The sequence below is a fragment of the Herpailurus yagouaroundi genome, unplaced genomic scaffold (assembly GCF_014898765.1).
Source record: "Herpailurus yagouaroundi ecotype Mexico unplaced genomic scaffold, PumYag 189, whole genome shotgun sequence".
NCBI lineage: Eukaryota > Metazoa > Chordata > Mammalia > Carnivora > Felidae > Herpailurus > Herpailurus yagouaroundi.
This window is the reverse complement of record NW_024412420.1, coordinates 14,536,406-14,551,459: the sequence shown is the minus strand read 5'-3', so window position 1 is coordinate 14,551,459 and position 15,054 is coordinate 14,536,406. Positions and strand designations below refer to the sequence as shown.

At 44.5% G+C, this 15,054-nt stretch overlaps 1 protein-coding gene and 1 long non-coding RNA gene across 7 annotated transcripts in view; one reads left to right on the top strand and one right to left on the bottom strand.

Moving 5' to 3' along the window:
* The window catches only part of CDC6 (cell division cycle 6), a 45,858-nt gene that overhangs the window by 21,044 nt on the left and 9,760 nt on the right, over positions 1-15,054 (bottom strand). For 2 of the 6 annotated variants that reach the window (XM_040497438.1, XM_040497440.1), the window contains exons 3-12: positions 14,627-14,908; positions 14,304-14,503; positions 13,622-13,797; positions 13,110-13,216; positions 12,523-12,662; positions 11,537-11,637; positions 10,325-10,389; positions 7,645-7,847; positions 7,093-7,233; positions 5,620-6,549 (exon numbers count right to left, since the gene is read on the bottom strand). In XM_040497438.1, coding sequence (XP_040353372.1) covers positions 6,460-6,549; positions 7,093-7,233; positions 7,645-7,847; positions 10,325-10,389; positions 11,537-11,637; positions 12,523-12,662; positions 13,110-13,216; positions 13,622-13,797; positions 14,304-14,503; positions 14,627-14,908 — 1,505 coding nt within the window. In that variant the 3' untranslated portion in view covers positions 5,620-6,459. Of the gene's footprint in view, positions 1-5,619; positions 6,550-7,092; positions 7,234-7,644; positions 7,848-10,324; positions 10,390-11,536; positions 11,638-12,522; positions 12,663-13,109; positions 13,217-13,621; positions 13,798-14,303; positions 14,504-14,626; positions 14,909-15,054 lie in introns of those variants that run through there. The other 4 variants (XM_040497439.1, XM_040497437.1, XR_005797548.1 and 1 more) reach the window with 3 other exon arrangements.
* On the top strand, positions 53-14,743 carry LOC121044939 (uncharacterized). Its single transcript, XR_005797551.1, has 3 exons — positions 53-235; positions 3,598-3,774; positions 14,447-14,743. It is a non-coding gene; the product is annotated as an uncharacterized LOC121044939 (long non-coding RNA).

The window sequence follows — 15,054 nt, the reverse complement described above, 5'->3', positions numbered from 1 at the left end:
ACACACACACACACACACACACACACACACACACACACACACACACAGTTGGGGGGGTTCTTTGCAATAGGTGCTGAGGTATTGGCAGTGATGGGGGCTCTAAGCTGAAAGAATGAAAGAACTTTCCCTAGAGGAACAGGTCACCGAAAACTGCTCACAACCTCCACTACCCTCCAGCAAAGCCTTTAGCCACCTAAGTGTGAGATCTGGAAATGGGTATTAGTTCCTCTACAAGGTGAGTAGGGAGTTGGGGGCAAACCAAAGTCCCAAGCTCTTGGGGCGGGGAGGCCAGGAGGAAGCCAGAGACAAATCCCCCTGGAAGGCTCTGGTTCCTCTCCTGCTCCCTCCACTATCACCCCAGCACTGTAAATTCTCCTGTCGAGGTGAGGTGGGGGAAGGGGGATTAGGCAATACTGCAAAGAAGGGTGCAAGGGCGTGGGGCCTGGGCAGACCTTCCCCCCACTTTCCATTCTTAGCCTGAGATCGGGGAATGCCTGGGAGTGAGCGCGGGAAGGGCGCTGCAGGGTGCGGGGGGGCTCCGAGCTCTCAGACACCCCACTGTTCCCAGGCTCCCACCTCCCCGGACCACAGTGATCAGTGGGGGAGGAGGGATGGGGAAAGCCTGAACTGGCGAGAGGGAAACGACCAGATCAGCAGCGGAGAAGCCCGGCGGAAGGCGGCCGAGGGGGAATTGGGAAGGGAGTGCGCGGTCCTACCTGCTCAGGTGTGTGCTGGCAGGGGGGCGATGGGGTTCCCAGGAGAACCGGGGAAGCCCTCTCAGCTCGATTCAGGATTCCCCCCTGCTTCTGGGTTAGGCTGCTGCAAGAGGCACGGGTTTCCGTTGGGTCCTAAAGGCCACTCGCCAAACAGTAAGCTCTCCCCGCCCTCTTCCACCAGCCCTGGCTGGGTCAGCGGGTGCAGAGCTGACTGATGGGGGGAGAAGGAACTCACTGGGAGAAAGCAGGGTGTCTCAGTCATGGGCTGGAGATCGGAACAGTCCTCAGTCTCAAATACACAGCACATGGATGACTTTAGCTGAAGATAGGATAATATTTGACAAGAGGAAAAGGACATTTCTTCCTTCCTGCCCCTAGCAGATGATTTGGGCTTTGATGTTGAAGATGGGGGTTAAGATTTCCTTCCTTACCACTCCTGTTAAGCCACTTAGCCATTGAGAATTTGGGGATGGAGGTATGCATTTTGGACAGGTGCTCACTCCTATCCCACCCCTCAGAGACATAGCACAATCTCCCCATCCCTCCCCACTATTCCTAAGTACCTAGGACGCCACCCAGGGGAGGGGAGGGCGATTTCCCCACAAGTAAAAGGGCGAGGAGACATCCACAGCAGTTGGAAACTGGTAGTTTCATATCCTGGCTAGGGTGTGTGTACCTGGGAGTGTGCTAAAGTGGGCAGACATGCACATACAGATGAGAGTATGAGCAGGTGGAGCTGGGGGGCTTTGGGTTACACCTATCACCAGAAATGGCAATTGTCAGCAGAAGGGCGAGATTCAGAACACATAGGGGTCAACCAGTGCCGCTGCCCAGCCCTTAATCCTGAAACTTTACCAGAATGAATTCAGTAAAGAAAGAGTATTTTCCCAGCTACCATTTGGGATAAATACAAGGGACAGAGGGACCTCTTAGCACAATTAGATCAGCTTCAAGGTTACAGGCCCAGTTTAGGATAGGTGATTTTCCCAAGTACCTCAAAAAGAGGCACTGGGGTTTGGGTTTGGTGGGCCAGGGAAAGGTGGATGGGAGGGCTGCAGAGGGCTGGAGTGAGAGTATTTTGCAAGGAGAATTGCATGCATCTCCAGCAGCAGCAGCAGCAGCAGAGCAGGGAAAGTGTCATGGGGTGAAGGGACTCTGTGGGGCAGGAGGTAGTCAGGGACAGATTCAAGGGCAGGGAGAAAGTATGGCCTCTTCCTAGAAGGGGAGAGGGCAGCAGTGTTTCACCCACATCTTTCTCCCGCTTATAGGAATTACTGAGGAAAGGAGCTAGACAGGAAGGATGGAGGCCCCAGGGTGGAGTCCATGGGGTGAGCTCAGGTCAAGCCTTTCTCCCTAACGTGCCTCAGTTCCCTCCCAGCTGTTAACCAGGGCTCTTGGTTCTTCCCAGGCAGTTAATGAGTGTTTACAAAAGAACTTGGAGATCCTCAGATCTCAGCTGGGCCACCACTACAGTTATAAAGCCCAATAAGGGCGAGTGTTATTTGGAGAGGGGAGGAGTAGGGCAAGAGCGAAACGCACTCCTCTCTTACAAACTAAGGATAAAACCGAGCCCAGAGAGGAGCGCAAGCCTCAGCTGCCACAGGATATCCCTGTGCCCAGGGACGGAGGTCATGCACCCCAGTACCTTCAACCACCACCAAAGGCTGGCCTCCAGCTAACTGCAGGCAGAACCCAGACTAGCAGCTGGTCTTCATTAACTCCAGCTTTTTTTCACCCCCCACCGCGAACCCAAGGCTTCTGCAGGCCTTAGCTAGAGGGGGCTGCCCTAGCCCGACCTTGCAGCTGACTCGGGGACTGGGGGCACCGCACCAAAGGCCAAGTTACCAGCTGAAAACAAAGTTGAAGCAAGATTCCCTTTCCCCATGGGGAGCAAGGAGAGAGGAAAGAAAGGAGTGTGGGGGTGAGAGGGTGGAGGTGGGGGAATTTAGGGCAAACAGCAGGCAGTGAAGTCAGCTGGATTGAGGCCCAGAAACCCCCACACCCTGGGGCCAAGTCTTACTCCAGCTTTGCTTTCAGCTTGAGTCTTGGCTAGGCCCCAAACTAGGGAAGGCCCTGGCTGCCCCTTTCCGCCTCCCTACCCCCACCCTTATTAAATACACATTTTATCTCTCAGCATCTTCATTATCTTAACTGAAGGAGACAAGCAGTGGATGGCGGCAGCGGAGAGCGCGTCGGGAGAGGGGGGCGGTGTGGGGAGCAGGCGCACCCTTGTTATAAAGTGCTGATCTAGCTCTTTCAGGCAGTGTGGGAAACAGAGGAGGGATCAAAGAGAGGGAGGCTGATTCAGAACTCAATTAGAGCTTTTTAAAAAAGGAGCTGGCTCTCTCCTTTCCCCAGTCTTCAGACAGCCTCTACCCAGGCCCCTTGCACCCAATTAGCTTCTACTGCCAGTGCCTTGGGGCTGGGGTTGAAAATCAAGGGAGGCCAGAGGGCACACCTTCTCCCCCTACAGAATGCACTTCTGAGAAGAGGGAGACCAGTGCTGTTTGCAGCATGAAGGGGAATGTCTTAGAGGGCACCTCAGATTTTCAGGAAGAACCTGAGATCACCACTTTCTTCAAAAGTTACAAAGTGGGACACCAAAGGTGTGTTCCTCCCTGATCCCTTGCCAAATGGAGGCAAAGCTTCCGGCCAATCCCTAGGGACACTAGGTAACATCTAGACAGGTGCCCATCTTCCCAGCCCATGGGTAGGACTCCCTCTCCCCAAACCCGAGGCTTCCTGGGAGCAGTGTGGAAGTTGCCTCAAGCAAAATGCCACTACATCAGAGGGAGCGATTGGTTCCGCATCTGTGAGACCAATAAACGCTCCACAATGTGTCAAGACACATCTTGTAAGATGGAGCACCCTTCTTTTACAGGGCCCTGCTCCACCTCCGTGCAGAAACACCAACAGTGTTTACCTTCTGATAACTGGCCTCGAGATGGAGGAAAAGGCAGTGTCTTCCTTGGTTCATTTATCCGTCCATTCAATGACTGTTTACTGAATACCTACCAGGTACCCAACGCTGTACTAGGTGCTGGGGACAGACACAAAGGTAAGTAACATCTTGGCTCTTTCTTTTGGTCTCCCTCGGTAGTCAAGGCAACACCTCTCAATAGATATTTTTGAAGATCCTCAAGAAGTATCTCAATCCTACCTCCCAGTTCTTATTGGTCAATCTTAAAAGGGCACTTAATAACGGCAGGGAGCAGTGGATGGGGGGTGGGTAGCAAATAGAGCTCTGCCAATATTTTTGATCTTTGGGTAGCTTGGACCTCACACACTCTTGCCAGTTAGTTATCTACCCACAGGCAAGTCTTCACTGAGCCAGAAATGTCAGCGGCAGCTCTGGGGTTGAAACACACCAATTTTATTGTGTCTATGTTCTTTCCATGGCAATACCCATCAACACTCTACGGAAGCTTAATCTGCTTCTGTGAAGAAATATAAATCAGGATATAGACACACACCCCACCACCTTCAAGAGGAAGAATGTAGGTCAGCATCTTTGCCACTACTCTATGTGAAACAGGCTACAATCCTGGCAAAAACTAGTAACCACAAGTCCGGCCCATCCCTCTAAAAATCCCACTACCTTCCCATAGCTCTCAGGTTCAGTGAGAAACGCCAGTAAGAAAAGCACTTTCTTCCTCCTCTCAGTCTGCTCTCTGGCTGTCTGAATTACACTTAAGACTTCACTGACAAACATACATCAGCTTTTGCTCCCACAAGGGCAGTGGAAGCCAAGCAGGGACTCTAAGTCTGCTTCACGCATCATTGACAGAACCAACCCTGTTCCAATTGCTGAAGTCTTAAGAGCAGCAATGACCTAGAAATTGACAGTGGGGGGAGAACTGAAGGAAAGGAAACTAACAAACCAGTACACAAAAAAACCCTATTTCCAAATACCAGGGGAAAGGGAGAGAAAAGAGGTAGAGGGGAAAGAAATTTCACCCTTTTGAATCTGCAAATGCAATCTTGGCTCAGAGCCATGGAGGATACATAGCAGCCCCACTGCGAGTCAAGCCATGTTCCTGACTCAAGCCCTACAGTTAAGAGAAAGGCGCCAAGCCTCAAACACAACGAGGTGGGGAGGCCGCTCCTTTTTGGGCAGGATCCTACTGTGGACACAGAACAGACAGCAGCTGCCCACAGTGTGGAAACAAACTGTAAAGCAGTCACGTCTCTTAAGGCTGCAGCATCCAATAAAATGTAATTTAAATCAAGCCTCGCATCTGTTCTCAATCCCATTCAGTCTCTGCTTTCCATCAGCCTTCGGACAATCTTTGCAATTATGCTTGTTAACCCTTGTAGCCCCAGACACTCTTAGGCTTCTAGGTACAGAACTGTGTTTTCCACTCACAGATGACCCTCAGAGGGAGGGAGTAGCCTGGTAAAGGTGAGAAGGCGAGAACGACATTCAGACTCTCATGTACAGACAATGCTCTGCCACACCCACCGGTGGGTAGTGTTCATTTCAGAGGGCTCTCTCTGCATGTCCTTCTTCTATCCCATACCATCTGCCGTGGCCCAGATCACATTACAAGGATACAGTGGGCAGCATGAATGAAACACTGGCCAACAGATCATTTGTACAATATCAAGTTCCCCAACTCAAGTCCTGTCCGAGAGGTAAAAGAGCTCAGTGAGCACAGACTTGGTCACTGGCTCTGAGACCATTCACATCGCACATGGTTTGCATTCCAAGCATCTGCTTGAGTTATAAAAGTATAGTAATCTCCCAAAGGGATCAAACTGGTTTTCTCCCCCTTCCCTCAAAACTACCCCAGCCCCAAGCCTGCAGTTTTAAGGTAGTCAGTGTTATAATGGTGCCCTCTGGTGTCCCCATCACAAATTACCATTGAATGCCACTGGAAACCAAATGAAGCAAAGGGAAGACTTGAGTAGCCACATGGATTAATTTATCTAATAAGACTGGAAAAATCTGAGGCTCAGATGAAAAGGCTCAGATGAAAATCCAACCCCAAACGAAAGCATCTGGAAACAAGTGGCTTCATCTGAGGGCAGCTAAGACTGTGGGACAGTTTGGGGAGAAATTTTCACATGGTTTTCTGAAAGTCTGAGCTCTCTTGAAATGTGCATGCTTAAAAAGACAAAGGATGCAACTTGAAAATAAATATATTCACAATCCATACAGTTACTGTCCCTTTACCACCCCCACAGCCTTGGGAGTGCCCAAGAAGCTCAATGAGTCTTTAAAATGTCACTGTGGAAGCACTTGCAACACAAACACAATATCCTCCAAAAAGAAAGAAATTCTTTGATCAAATCTCCAGATCTCCACGTGGACTTGCTTATTTTCCTGCAACATCCTTTTTCTCTCTTCTTACTCTAGCCCCAAGGTTCTTTAAAATATGCCAATGTCTGAAGAAACTAAGAGGTAAATACAGGCACATTCCACAACATAAATCTTGTGTACTGCAATATAAGCATATTGGTTAGAGATACACAAGAGGTGGAGGTAGTGAATATAATTAAAAAAGGTCTACTTGGTAATTTTTAATGCATAAAATAAGACCCCAAATTATTATTCTGCACTAATATTCATGAATCCATAGATTAAAATTTATCAGTTTCATGTTAAAAAAAGGTCATATTGTTTTCACAAATTACCATTGAATGCCACTGAATGGATAAAGTACTAAAATGAAGACTCCATAGATATCTAAATGCCAGCTGGATACTTTCAGGTAGCGTCATTAGTATAAAAGAAAAGAATTTAAGGCAATCCAGTAGCTAAGATATTTCCGATTAAAGCTTTGTCTTTTAGAGCATGCTCTACTTCCTTCTCTTCAATCTTCAAAGACACCTGGAAAGAAGAGAAAAGGACTTTTCATGGTGGAGAACTCACAAAAGTCAAGTTTTTATTACACACATTTATACCATGTTGAACTTCTGTCACAAGAGGCAAGAAGTCAATGGCCCGCAGAGAATGCTTCATTCATACCATTGCCCCATCCTCACAGATCTTTTTTTTTTTTTAATTTTTAAAAATGTTTATTTATTTTTGAGAAACAGAGTGCAAGCAGGGGAGGGGCAGAGAGGGAGTGACAGATCCAAAGCAGGCCCCAGGCTGTGAGCTGTCAGTACAGCTCAGACAAGGAGCTTGAAATCACGAACTACCAGATCGTGACCTGAGCTGAAGTGGGATCATGACCTGAGCTGAAGTCAGATGCTTAACCAACTGAGCCACTAGGTGCCCCCCATCCTCAGAGATCTTTAACTCTATCTACTTAACAAAAAAAATTGTTTACCTAACTGTGGTCATATTTAAATCTTTACTTTAGCAAAAGATAATCTCTCCAAAACATGACAATTAAAAGCATTATCACAAAGAAGCAGTTAGTTGTACCTTTGTGAAGCGGGTTTCCTTGTTTTTCTTTAATCCTAAAATGCCCCTGGCCTCCAAGAGCCCTGAAAGTGACAAACACTCTGACTGGTCCACAGCTGCCACCTGCTGTTTGCGACAGACGTTACTATAGGCTTCATGTAACTGGGAGGAATAAGGAAGAACAAAAGTTGTTTAAAAGTTCTATCTTTTGTAACTTTATAATCTTTTTTTTTTTTTTTTAAATTGTGAGTTCTCATTTGTAGGTTATCTGAATACCCTAATGTTCCCTCTTTTCAATCAAATCCTCGAAGAGGCACACTGTAGACATTGCCAACAGACTGTACTGTAATGCAGGAGAGGAGCTCTATATATTTCTTAGGGAGAGGAAGAAATGGAGAGGAGGAAATTAATGGGAAATTCTCAACCACAACCCAAGGGAAATAAAGCCAGTTGCCTTTTATATGGTACCAATTTTTATTCTTATTGTTAAAAATCCATTTTTAATTCATATCAGCTGGAGCATAATAGGCCTTTTGGACAATATCTGCTCTGCAAAGCAGATTCTCAACTCACCTTCCCCAGAGTGACCTCTTTGATTTTCAGCTGCCTGGTCAAGAGCAGCAAAGAGCAGACCAATATCTTCTGCTGAAGGGGGAAGGAATCTTGTGCCCCTTCTTGGCTCAAAGTCATTCTGTTACCATCAACTTCTGAGATGACTTGGGATATGTGAATAAGACCAACCCTCTTGGGAACCAGTGACTCAGAGGGCGATTTACCTAAAAAGTAAATAAATCAAGCTTAATTAAAATTTTAAAATATCGTGTGCATTGAGACAGATAATACTAAGTTTTAGCTGAAAGAAATTCAAGTGCAGTCATGTGGTGGCAAAAGCGGAGGTTCCAACTCTGTGACTAGAAGCCAAAGGACGAGAGACAATGCTATCCTTAAAAATATGATGACTGGGAAAATTGGGTTTTCCTCTTTCTGGGTAGAACGGCAAGCTATTTTGTCCTGTGGAATGCAATTTAATGTCAGGGAGACAAAATCCACCTCAGGAAATAAGGACTAGACAGAAAACTACTGTATTCTGCCTTGGAAGTTCTTAGTATCTTGAAGATGAAAAAGAACAGAACCTTAAGGCAAGGATGATTGTGCATGGTAATTAAGAAAGGAAAAAGAAATTGTAAGAATTACCTAATATCTTGAATCAAATGAGTGGCTAAATGTGGACAGTAAAGGGAATCCTACATAATTCTTCTAGATAGCCTCCCCAAATGACCTTTGAGGTTTGGTTCACTTGCCTAAGCTGATCTACAATAGAGCAACACTTGAGAAAATGTCATTGGATATCTTAGCAGATAGCACCATCTCGGAGGCGGGAGGTTGGGGAACTGCCAACGAGATGCCTAGGACTGTGGCCTCATTGTTTGGACAGAGGAGGGATTTGCTCTGTAACAACCTTTGCCTAAGTTACTTCCTCAGACCACGTGCAGTCACCCCTAGGCAATTTGCTTCTATTTTGTTACCACAAATGGGATGCTGCTGTGAACTGGCGGTAGTAGAGAAACTGGAGATCACTGATCAAGTAGCTGAATCTTAAAGTTGAAAGGAATTTAGAGGTCTCTTCTTTTTTTTTTTTTTTTCAACGTTTATTTATTTTTTGGACAGAGAGAGACAGAGCATGAACGGGCGAGGGGCAGAGAGAGAGGGAGACACAGAATCGGAAACAGGCTCCAGGCTCTGAGCCATCAGCCCAGAGCCCGACGCGGGGCTCGAACTCACGGACCGCGAGATCGTGACCTGGCTGAAGTCGGACGCTTAACTGACTGCGCCACCCAGGCGCCCCTAGAGGTCTCTTCTTGCTTCCTACCCCAAACAATCCCAACCAGTGATCATCTATCCAGCTTTTGTTTGAATATCTTCAAAGCTAGGGAACCCACATATGTGTCAAAGAAGCCCAGTTACTGCTATTTACTAGAAAGTGCCTTCTTATATTTAGTTGAAATCAGCCTCCGTATAGCTTTCTGGAGCCATTAAAAGCTAATCACACATACCAGAGGTCAAAAGACAGGAATGTAGTTAGTCTGATAATTTATGCCAGAAGCTTACAACCTCCTTTAGCTATGTGTGTGCCAGTGGTGCTCACAGGGGCACTGACAAGCCTAAATGTTATTGCTTGAGGAAAAGGAATAATCTGAAAAGTTAAAGAGAAACCAATAACCTAATCTATGCATTGGTATATATTACCTACCATTAATTAGCATACGCTCTGAATTTGGCTACTTCTGAAATATTTTTATTGATTTCCTTTCAACAAATTGATGAAAAGGAAGGGAGGAAGGGAGAGAAGGGGAGAGGGGGAGAAAAAAGAAAAGAAAAGAAAAGAAAAGAAAAGAAGAGAAGAGAAGAGAAGAGAAGAGGAAAGAAGAAAAAAGAAAGGAAAGGAAAAGAAAAGAAGAGAGAAGAGAAAAGAAAAGAAAAGAAAAGAAAAGAAAAGAAAAGAAAAAAGAAAAGAAAAGAAAAGAAAAGAAAAGAGGGAAGGGAGAAGAGGGAAGGGAAGGGAAGAAAAGAAAGTGAGTTTTCTATGGAACTATAGTGCTAGAAACAATTTTGATAACTCTCAATCACTGCAAGAGTGAAAGAGGAAACAATCAAATCGGACTGTCTTGTTTCTAAAGATTAACACTGGATATTAAAATACTGACAAGATCCGTAGTTCAGGGCCATTTTACATCCGCCATGACTAAGAGAACAAAGCTAACGGAAAGGAAAATTAATTTTGTCATTTTTCTAACAGCCCACTGTAGCAATATCATGTTTGTATCTTCACCCTCCTACACATGTGTAAAGGCCTGAGATATCCCAAGTTGAACTAGATTCTCTCACTGTCTGACTCTTATTTACTGGGCTTTCTTTTCACCTATATCAAGACCTAAAGTGCGCTCAACACAAGAACCCAGAGAGAAGCTGGGCAAGCCTTATTGTCTACAATTTTCATTTCTAGAGTTTAGAAAGAAAACTTACTATGACCCAGCCATTTCTGTAACACCCTGGGGAGCTCATTTCCAACAATGCATGGACTACAGTACTGACAGGCCAGACTCAAGTAAAGTAGATGAAATTGACCAAAAACAGAAATACAGAACAGGATAAGTGTGGATTTAACTGTGTTCATTTCATCTTTCTACCCCTTTCCTCAGAAAAGTTAAGCTTCCAATTATAAAGGAAGACGGGAAGGAGATAAACTACTTACATTCAGACAGCGGTTTGAGGATAGTCTGGCTTTTGACATCCGACTCTACAATTTCAATAGCTCTCCTATAAAAAAATATTTCTAAAATTAATTTAGGCTGAGCCAAACCAAACACCACACCAAACCACCAAGCTCAAAAACAGACACATGTTTTATAATTTCAAAGCCCCTAAATGAAGCTGGGTTATGTCTCAGCTAAAGGGGACTTAATTGCCTTGAAATAATTTCATGGACCAGGGAATCTGAGAAACTTCAACACTATATGGTTTCCTCTTATAGATGCCAAGTAGGTCATCATACATGTGGCCAATAATAACATTCTGAACAAGGAAAAAATGTCATGGATAGGAGAGAGGATATGTGGGTGGGTGACTGACTACAGAGAGCCAGTACCACCCATACGCACTGGAGCTAAAAGGGAGTCCTTGGCTACATATACATATGATACATGTAGGCTAAACCACACCAGCCTACATGACAATTGCTCATAGTTGCAGTCTTTACCCAACTAGTTTGCTGACTAGGGGAAACTTTCAAATCCAGGATCATGCCATCTAGCAATAGGCAGAGCTTACTCTCCCACTGCTGTCTCCAAAGTACTTTGCCCACAGGAAGCCATAAGCCAGGCCTGGATCTTTTGCATGGCAGTAGGGGGAGGTTGGACCAGCGGGCCAACACAGCAAGTATCATTTTAATGGACCCAGTGTCCCTACTGGGAAGGAAGAAATTTCATCAGTCAGCACAGAGGCTTTCCCCAGCAGGAGGGGCAGAGGATGGGAAGGGAGAGAGAGGTCTAGAGTACAACTGTGGGGGACCACCAACAGGAGGAAGGGGTGCTCACAAAAGGAAAGGAAGGAAAAAAAAGTCTAAAGGCAAAGATGGTTCAGGTCCATAAATAAACCTGCTTGAGACCAGCTAATGGAAAAGTAAACTGGAGTCTTTTTTAATACAAATGTAATTAACCAATCTATAATCACCACAGGGAGTGCCAGCAACATCTCATTTGTTTCTCCCTCTGTAGGTAATGGACTGATAATGTTTCAGACATTAACACGGTGGAAATGCAGAGCTCCCCACTGAGAAACAAGTCCTCCTTTCTGAGTGTAAAAAGTGGCAGAATGCAGCCTCTTAAGCCACATTCACTTGAGTTACATGAGACAATTAACATCATTTCTTTTTTTAATAAAAGTAGCCGACAGTGCCATAACTCACCTGCAAACATCTAGTGCTTTTCGAACATCTCCTGAAACAGCAGAGACTTTTCGGGCACAGAATTGAATTGCAGCATTGTCCAGAACCTGATCTCTAGATACCTTTGGACAAGACACAGGGGATGACAACATGAAGTATAATATTCCCCCTCTCTGTAATTTAGGTCCCTGATATACATATTTTCATGTTAAGTCTAAACTTGACTGGCCACCCTTTAGGATCTAAGAGATGCCTTTTTTTCTCATAAAGTAAACGGAAATTTCACACATTGAAGCATTCTGTCAGCATGTACTTGAGGTTCATGAATGGGGAAAAAAAGCAATCAGAAATGAGCAAACTAAACTAAAATAAAATCTATTTGGTCATTTTCAAGAGAAAGTTTTTTTCATAGGCCCTATTTTTAAAGGCCATTTAAAAAGGATTGAGGGGCAGGGCACCTGGGTGGCTCAGCCGGTTGAGCATCCGACTTCTGCTCAGGTCATATCTCGAGGTTTGTGTGAGTTCGAGTCCCACAACAGACTCTGTGCTGGCAGCTCAGAGCCTGGAGCCTGCTTCAGAGTCTGTGTCTCCTCCTCTCTCTGCCCCGCCCATGCTCATGCTCTGTCTCTCAATAATAGATAAACATTAAAAAAATTTCTTTTAAAGGATTAAGGGCACTTGGCTGGCTCACTCAGAAGAGCATGATCTTAGGGTCATGAGTCTGAGCTCCACATTGGGTGTAGAGATTACTACAAATACATAAACTTGAAAAAAAAAGAGGAAAAAACAGTATTGAGTGATTCTTCTCTTATTTTTATTCCAACACTGAGGCACCCAATAAACGGAGCCTTGGGTGGAAATTCATATAAAAATGTTCTCACTATGGCCCACCAGAACTCCCTGCTAAGGAAAGCAATCTAAGCAAAAATATTTTAGAATGACTGTTAGGCTTCCCCTCCAGAGCTGATCCAAGGGATACATAATGTGGTACAGTAGGTGGGACTTACCAGATCAAGCCGATCCTGCAAGATAGCAGCTATCTGATTTTTGGTATAAGGTGGGAAGTTCAACAGCTGTGGCTTACATTTTTCTCTAGCTTGAAGCCTCGGCAGAATTCTGTCCGTGAGATCCAGGGTATTAGCAATACCTGAGGAGATAAATACTACCAATCATCACGGTCAAATCACCTATAAGGAAAACTAAACCCTTTGAAAGCTGGACAAGATTTCTAGTTATAATCCAGCATTCTAACTGTTGCTTCTCACTTGCCACCCACCCTCCACCCATACTTATTAGGTAAGATGTACACAGTCACCTTAGAATGCTCTGTTCAAGTTAGGTTTAGAATTGTTCACTAATAAATAGGACCAGATAGTCCAAAAATCAGCGGTCTCTGAAATGAAGTATTATAGCATTTCTATTCAGACTTCACAAAACTGATTTTTAGGTTAAAACTACTATTATTTTGTAGTAACTTTCATTTTGATAAGAAAGCAGAAAGCTGGCTTGATATAAAATAGGTGATAGATAAGATGAAGCGATTAAAAAAGAATTCTTTAGAACCGTCCTGTAACATTAGCAACTGAACACTAACCAATCAGCACCAATCGAGAATTGCTTAACCATGGCCATTCGAACAGCGTGTACAACACATCCTGCCCTTTGCTGTCCAGCTGATCCACCTCGTCCAACACCAACACACTACATATAAAGAGAAGTGATTAGTATCCATGTTCACCTTAACTCTCCAATCTGTGATATCTGGGCTGACTCAAGTCACATTCCTACAGCTGACACCAGTTTGGAGGTCATAAGCTGTCCTCTCTCCAGTCACTGTTACAATGATAACCCCCCACCATCACATAAAAGTAACATACAGGTTTTTCAAGCAATTAGTTTAAAAACATTTTTTCCAATTTAAAATTAGAACATGTATTTTTCCTCTCTTCTTTCCCTTTAAGCATATGTAACTGCCTCTTGTACAGCAAATATAGGAAATGTTCTTTTTTTATACAAACTGATAAATTCAAGAGACTAGAATATGAGTTTGTGGGCAACAGACCTTGCAGATTTTTATAGAACAACATGCAGCAGAGCAATACTTACATCATGGGGCCCTTCTCTGCAGTCATATGGTTTTCCAGTTTCTTCATCATGTCCTTCCCAGCTGGCCTGCATACTTCTTCCTGACAAATCTCCTGAGCAATAGCTGGGAATACAGCCTGGGCAGTCCTCAAGGACATGCAATTCAGCATGATAGTTTTAAAGCCTTTCAGTTCCTTCTAGAAAAATGCAAACATGAGAGATATTTTGCCCTCAGATAAAGGTTTGATGGGACCTAAAGCGTCTTTGAGGAGTTAAATGCATGTAAGAGAATAAGTTCTACTTTCATTTAGAAAGATTGAGACAATGATGGGGCGCCTGGGTGGCTCAGTCGGTTAAGCGGCTGACTTCAGCTCAGGTCATGATCTCGCGGTCCGTGAGTTCGAGCCCCGCGTTGGGCTCTGTGCTGACAGCTCAGAGCCTGGAGCCTGTTTCGGATTCTGTGTCTCCCTCTCTCTCTGACCCTCCCCCGTTCATGCTCTGTCTCTCTCTGTCTCAAAAATAAATAAACGTTAAAAAAAAAATTAAAAAAAAAAAAAAAAAGAAAGAAAGATTTAGACAATGAAACTAAAAACATCTTATTTGAGGGAAGACTTCAATCTCCTAAGCATGTCTACTTTTTCTTAACCCTTAATAACCAAGTGTCATTTTAGCAAGAGCTTCATATTTCAGACTTTCAGTGTACCTTGAGGTCTTGCAGAATTCGGCTTAAACAGGCAGTTTTTCCAGTTCCAGGAGGACCAGAAAGATAAAGACTTCCAGCTTTTTTCCCACAGATGTGCTCCCTCAGGAAATTCCTGATGACATTCATCTCCTTTTCCCTGGCAGGCAGCCGATCTGGGACAGCTGTATTCAGGACCAGCTTTGCTTGCTGGTAGCAAGTGCCTGTGTCAAACGTGAAAGGACAATTAGATACAACAGAGGAGACTAAGAAAATCCACTGGGTTTCATCTGGAGTCACCAGCTTGTTTATGAGGCTGTACTAACAGCTGACATGTAAGAACAAACCTTCTTGCTTGAACAGTCTCATACATGCAGATTCTTTCTCCAGTGGACATCTCTGCTCAGAATTTGTTGTAATCTCTTGACCTTTTCGAACTGAGGAATGTATTTTGTTTTGGTGAACTCTGGCTTGTTCTCTTTTGCTAGGAGACTTAATTGTCAGCTGATTGTCAAACACCAATCTGCGCCCCTTAGGTGTATGGAAGCGAGGGGGGCCATTCTCTTTCTTGCCTTGTTTTGGTGGAGAACAGGGTGGCAAATGGGGAGTGTTGCACAGATTATCATCACCTGAAATATATTAAAATCAAAATATGGTCATTCATAGTAGTGGATAGTAAAAGGACTTGGAACATCTCTGCTTTTCTCAGCAAGAGTCAAATTTCCATAATCAAAACCACCAAAATAAAATGCCTCTCATCTAGAAGCAAATACTG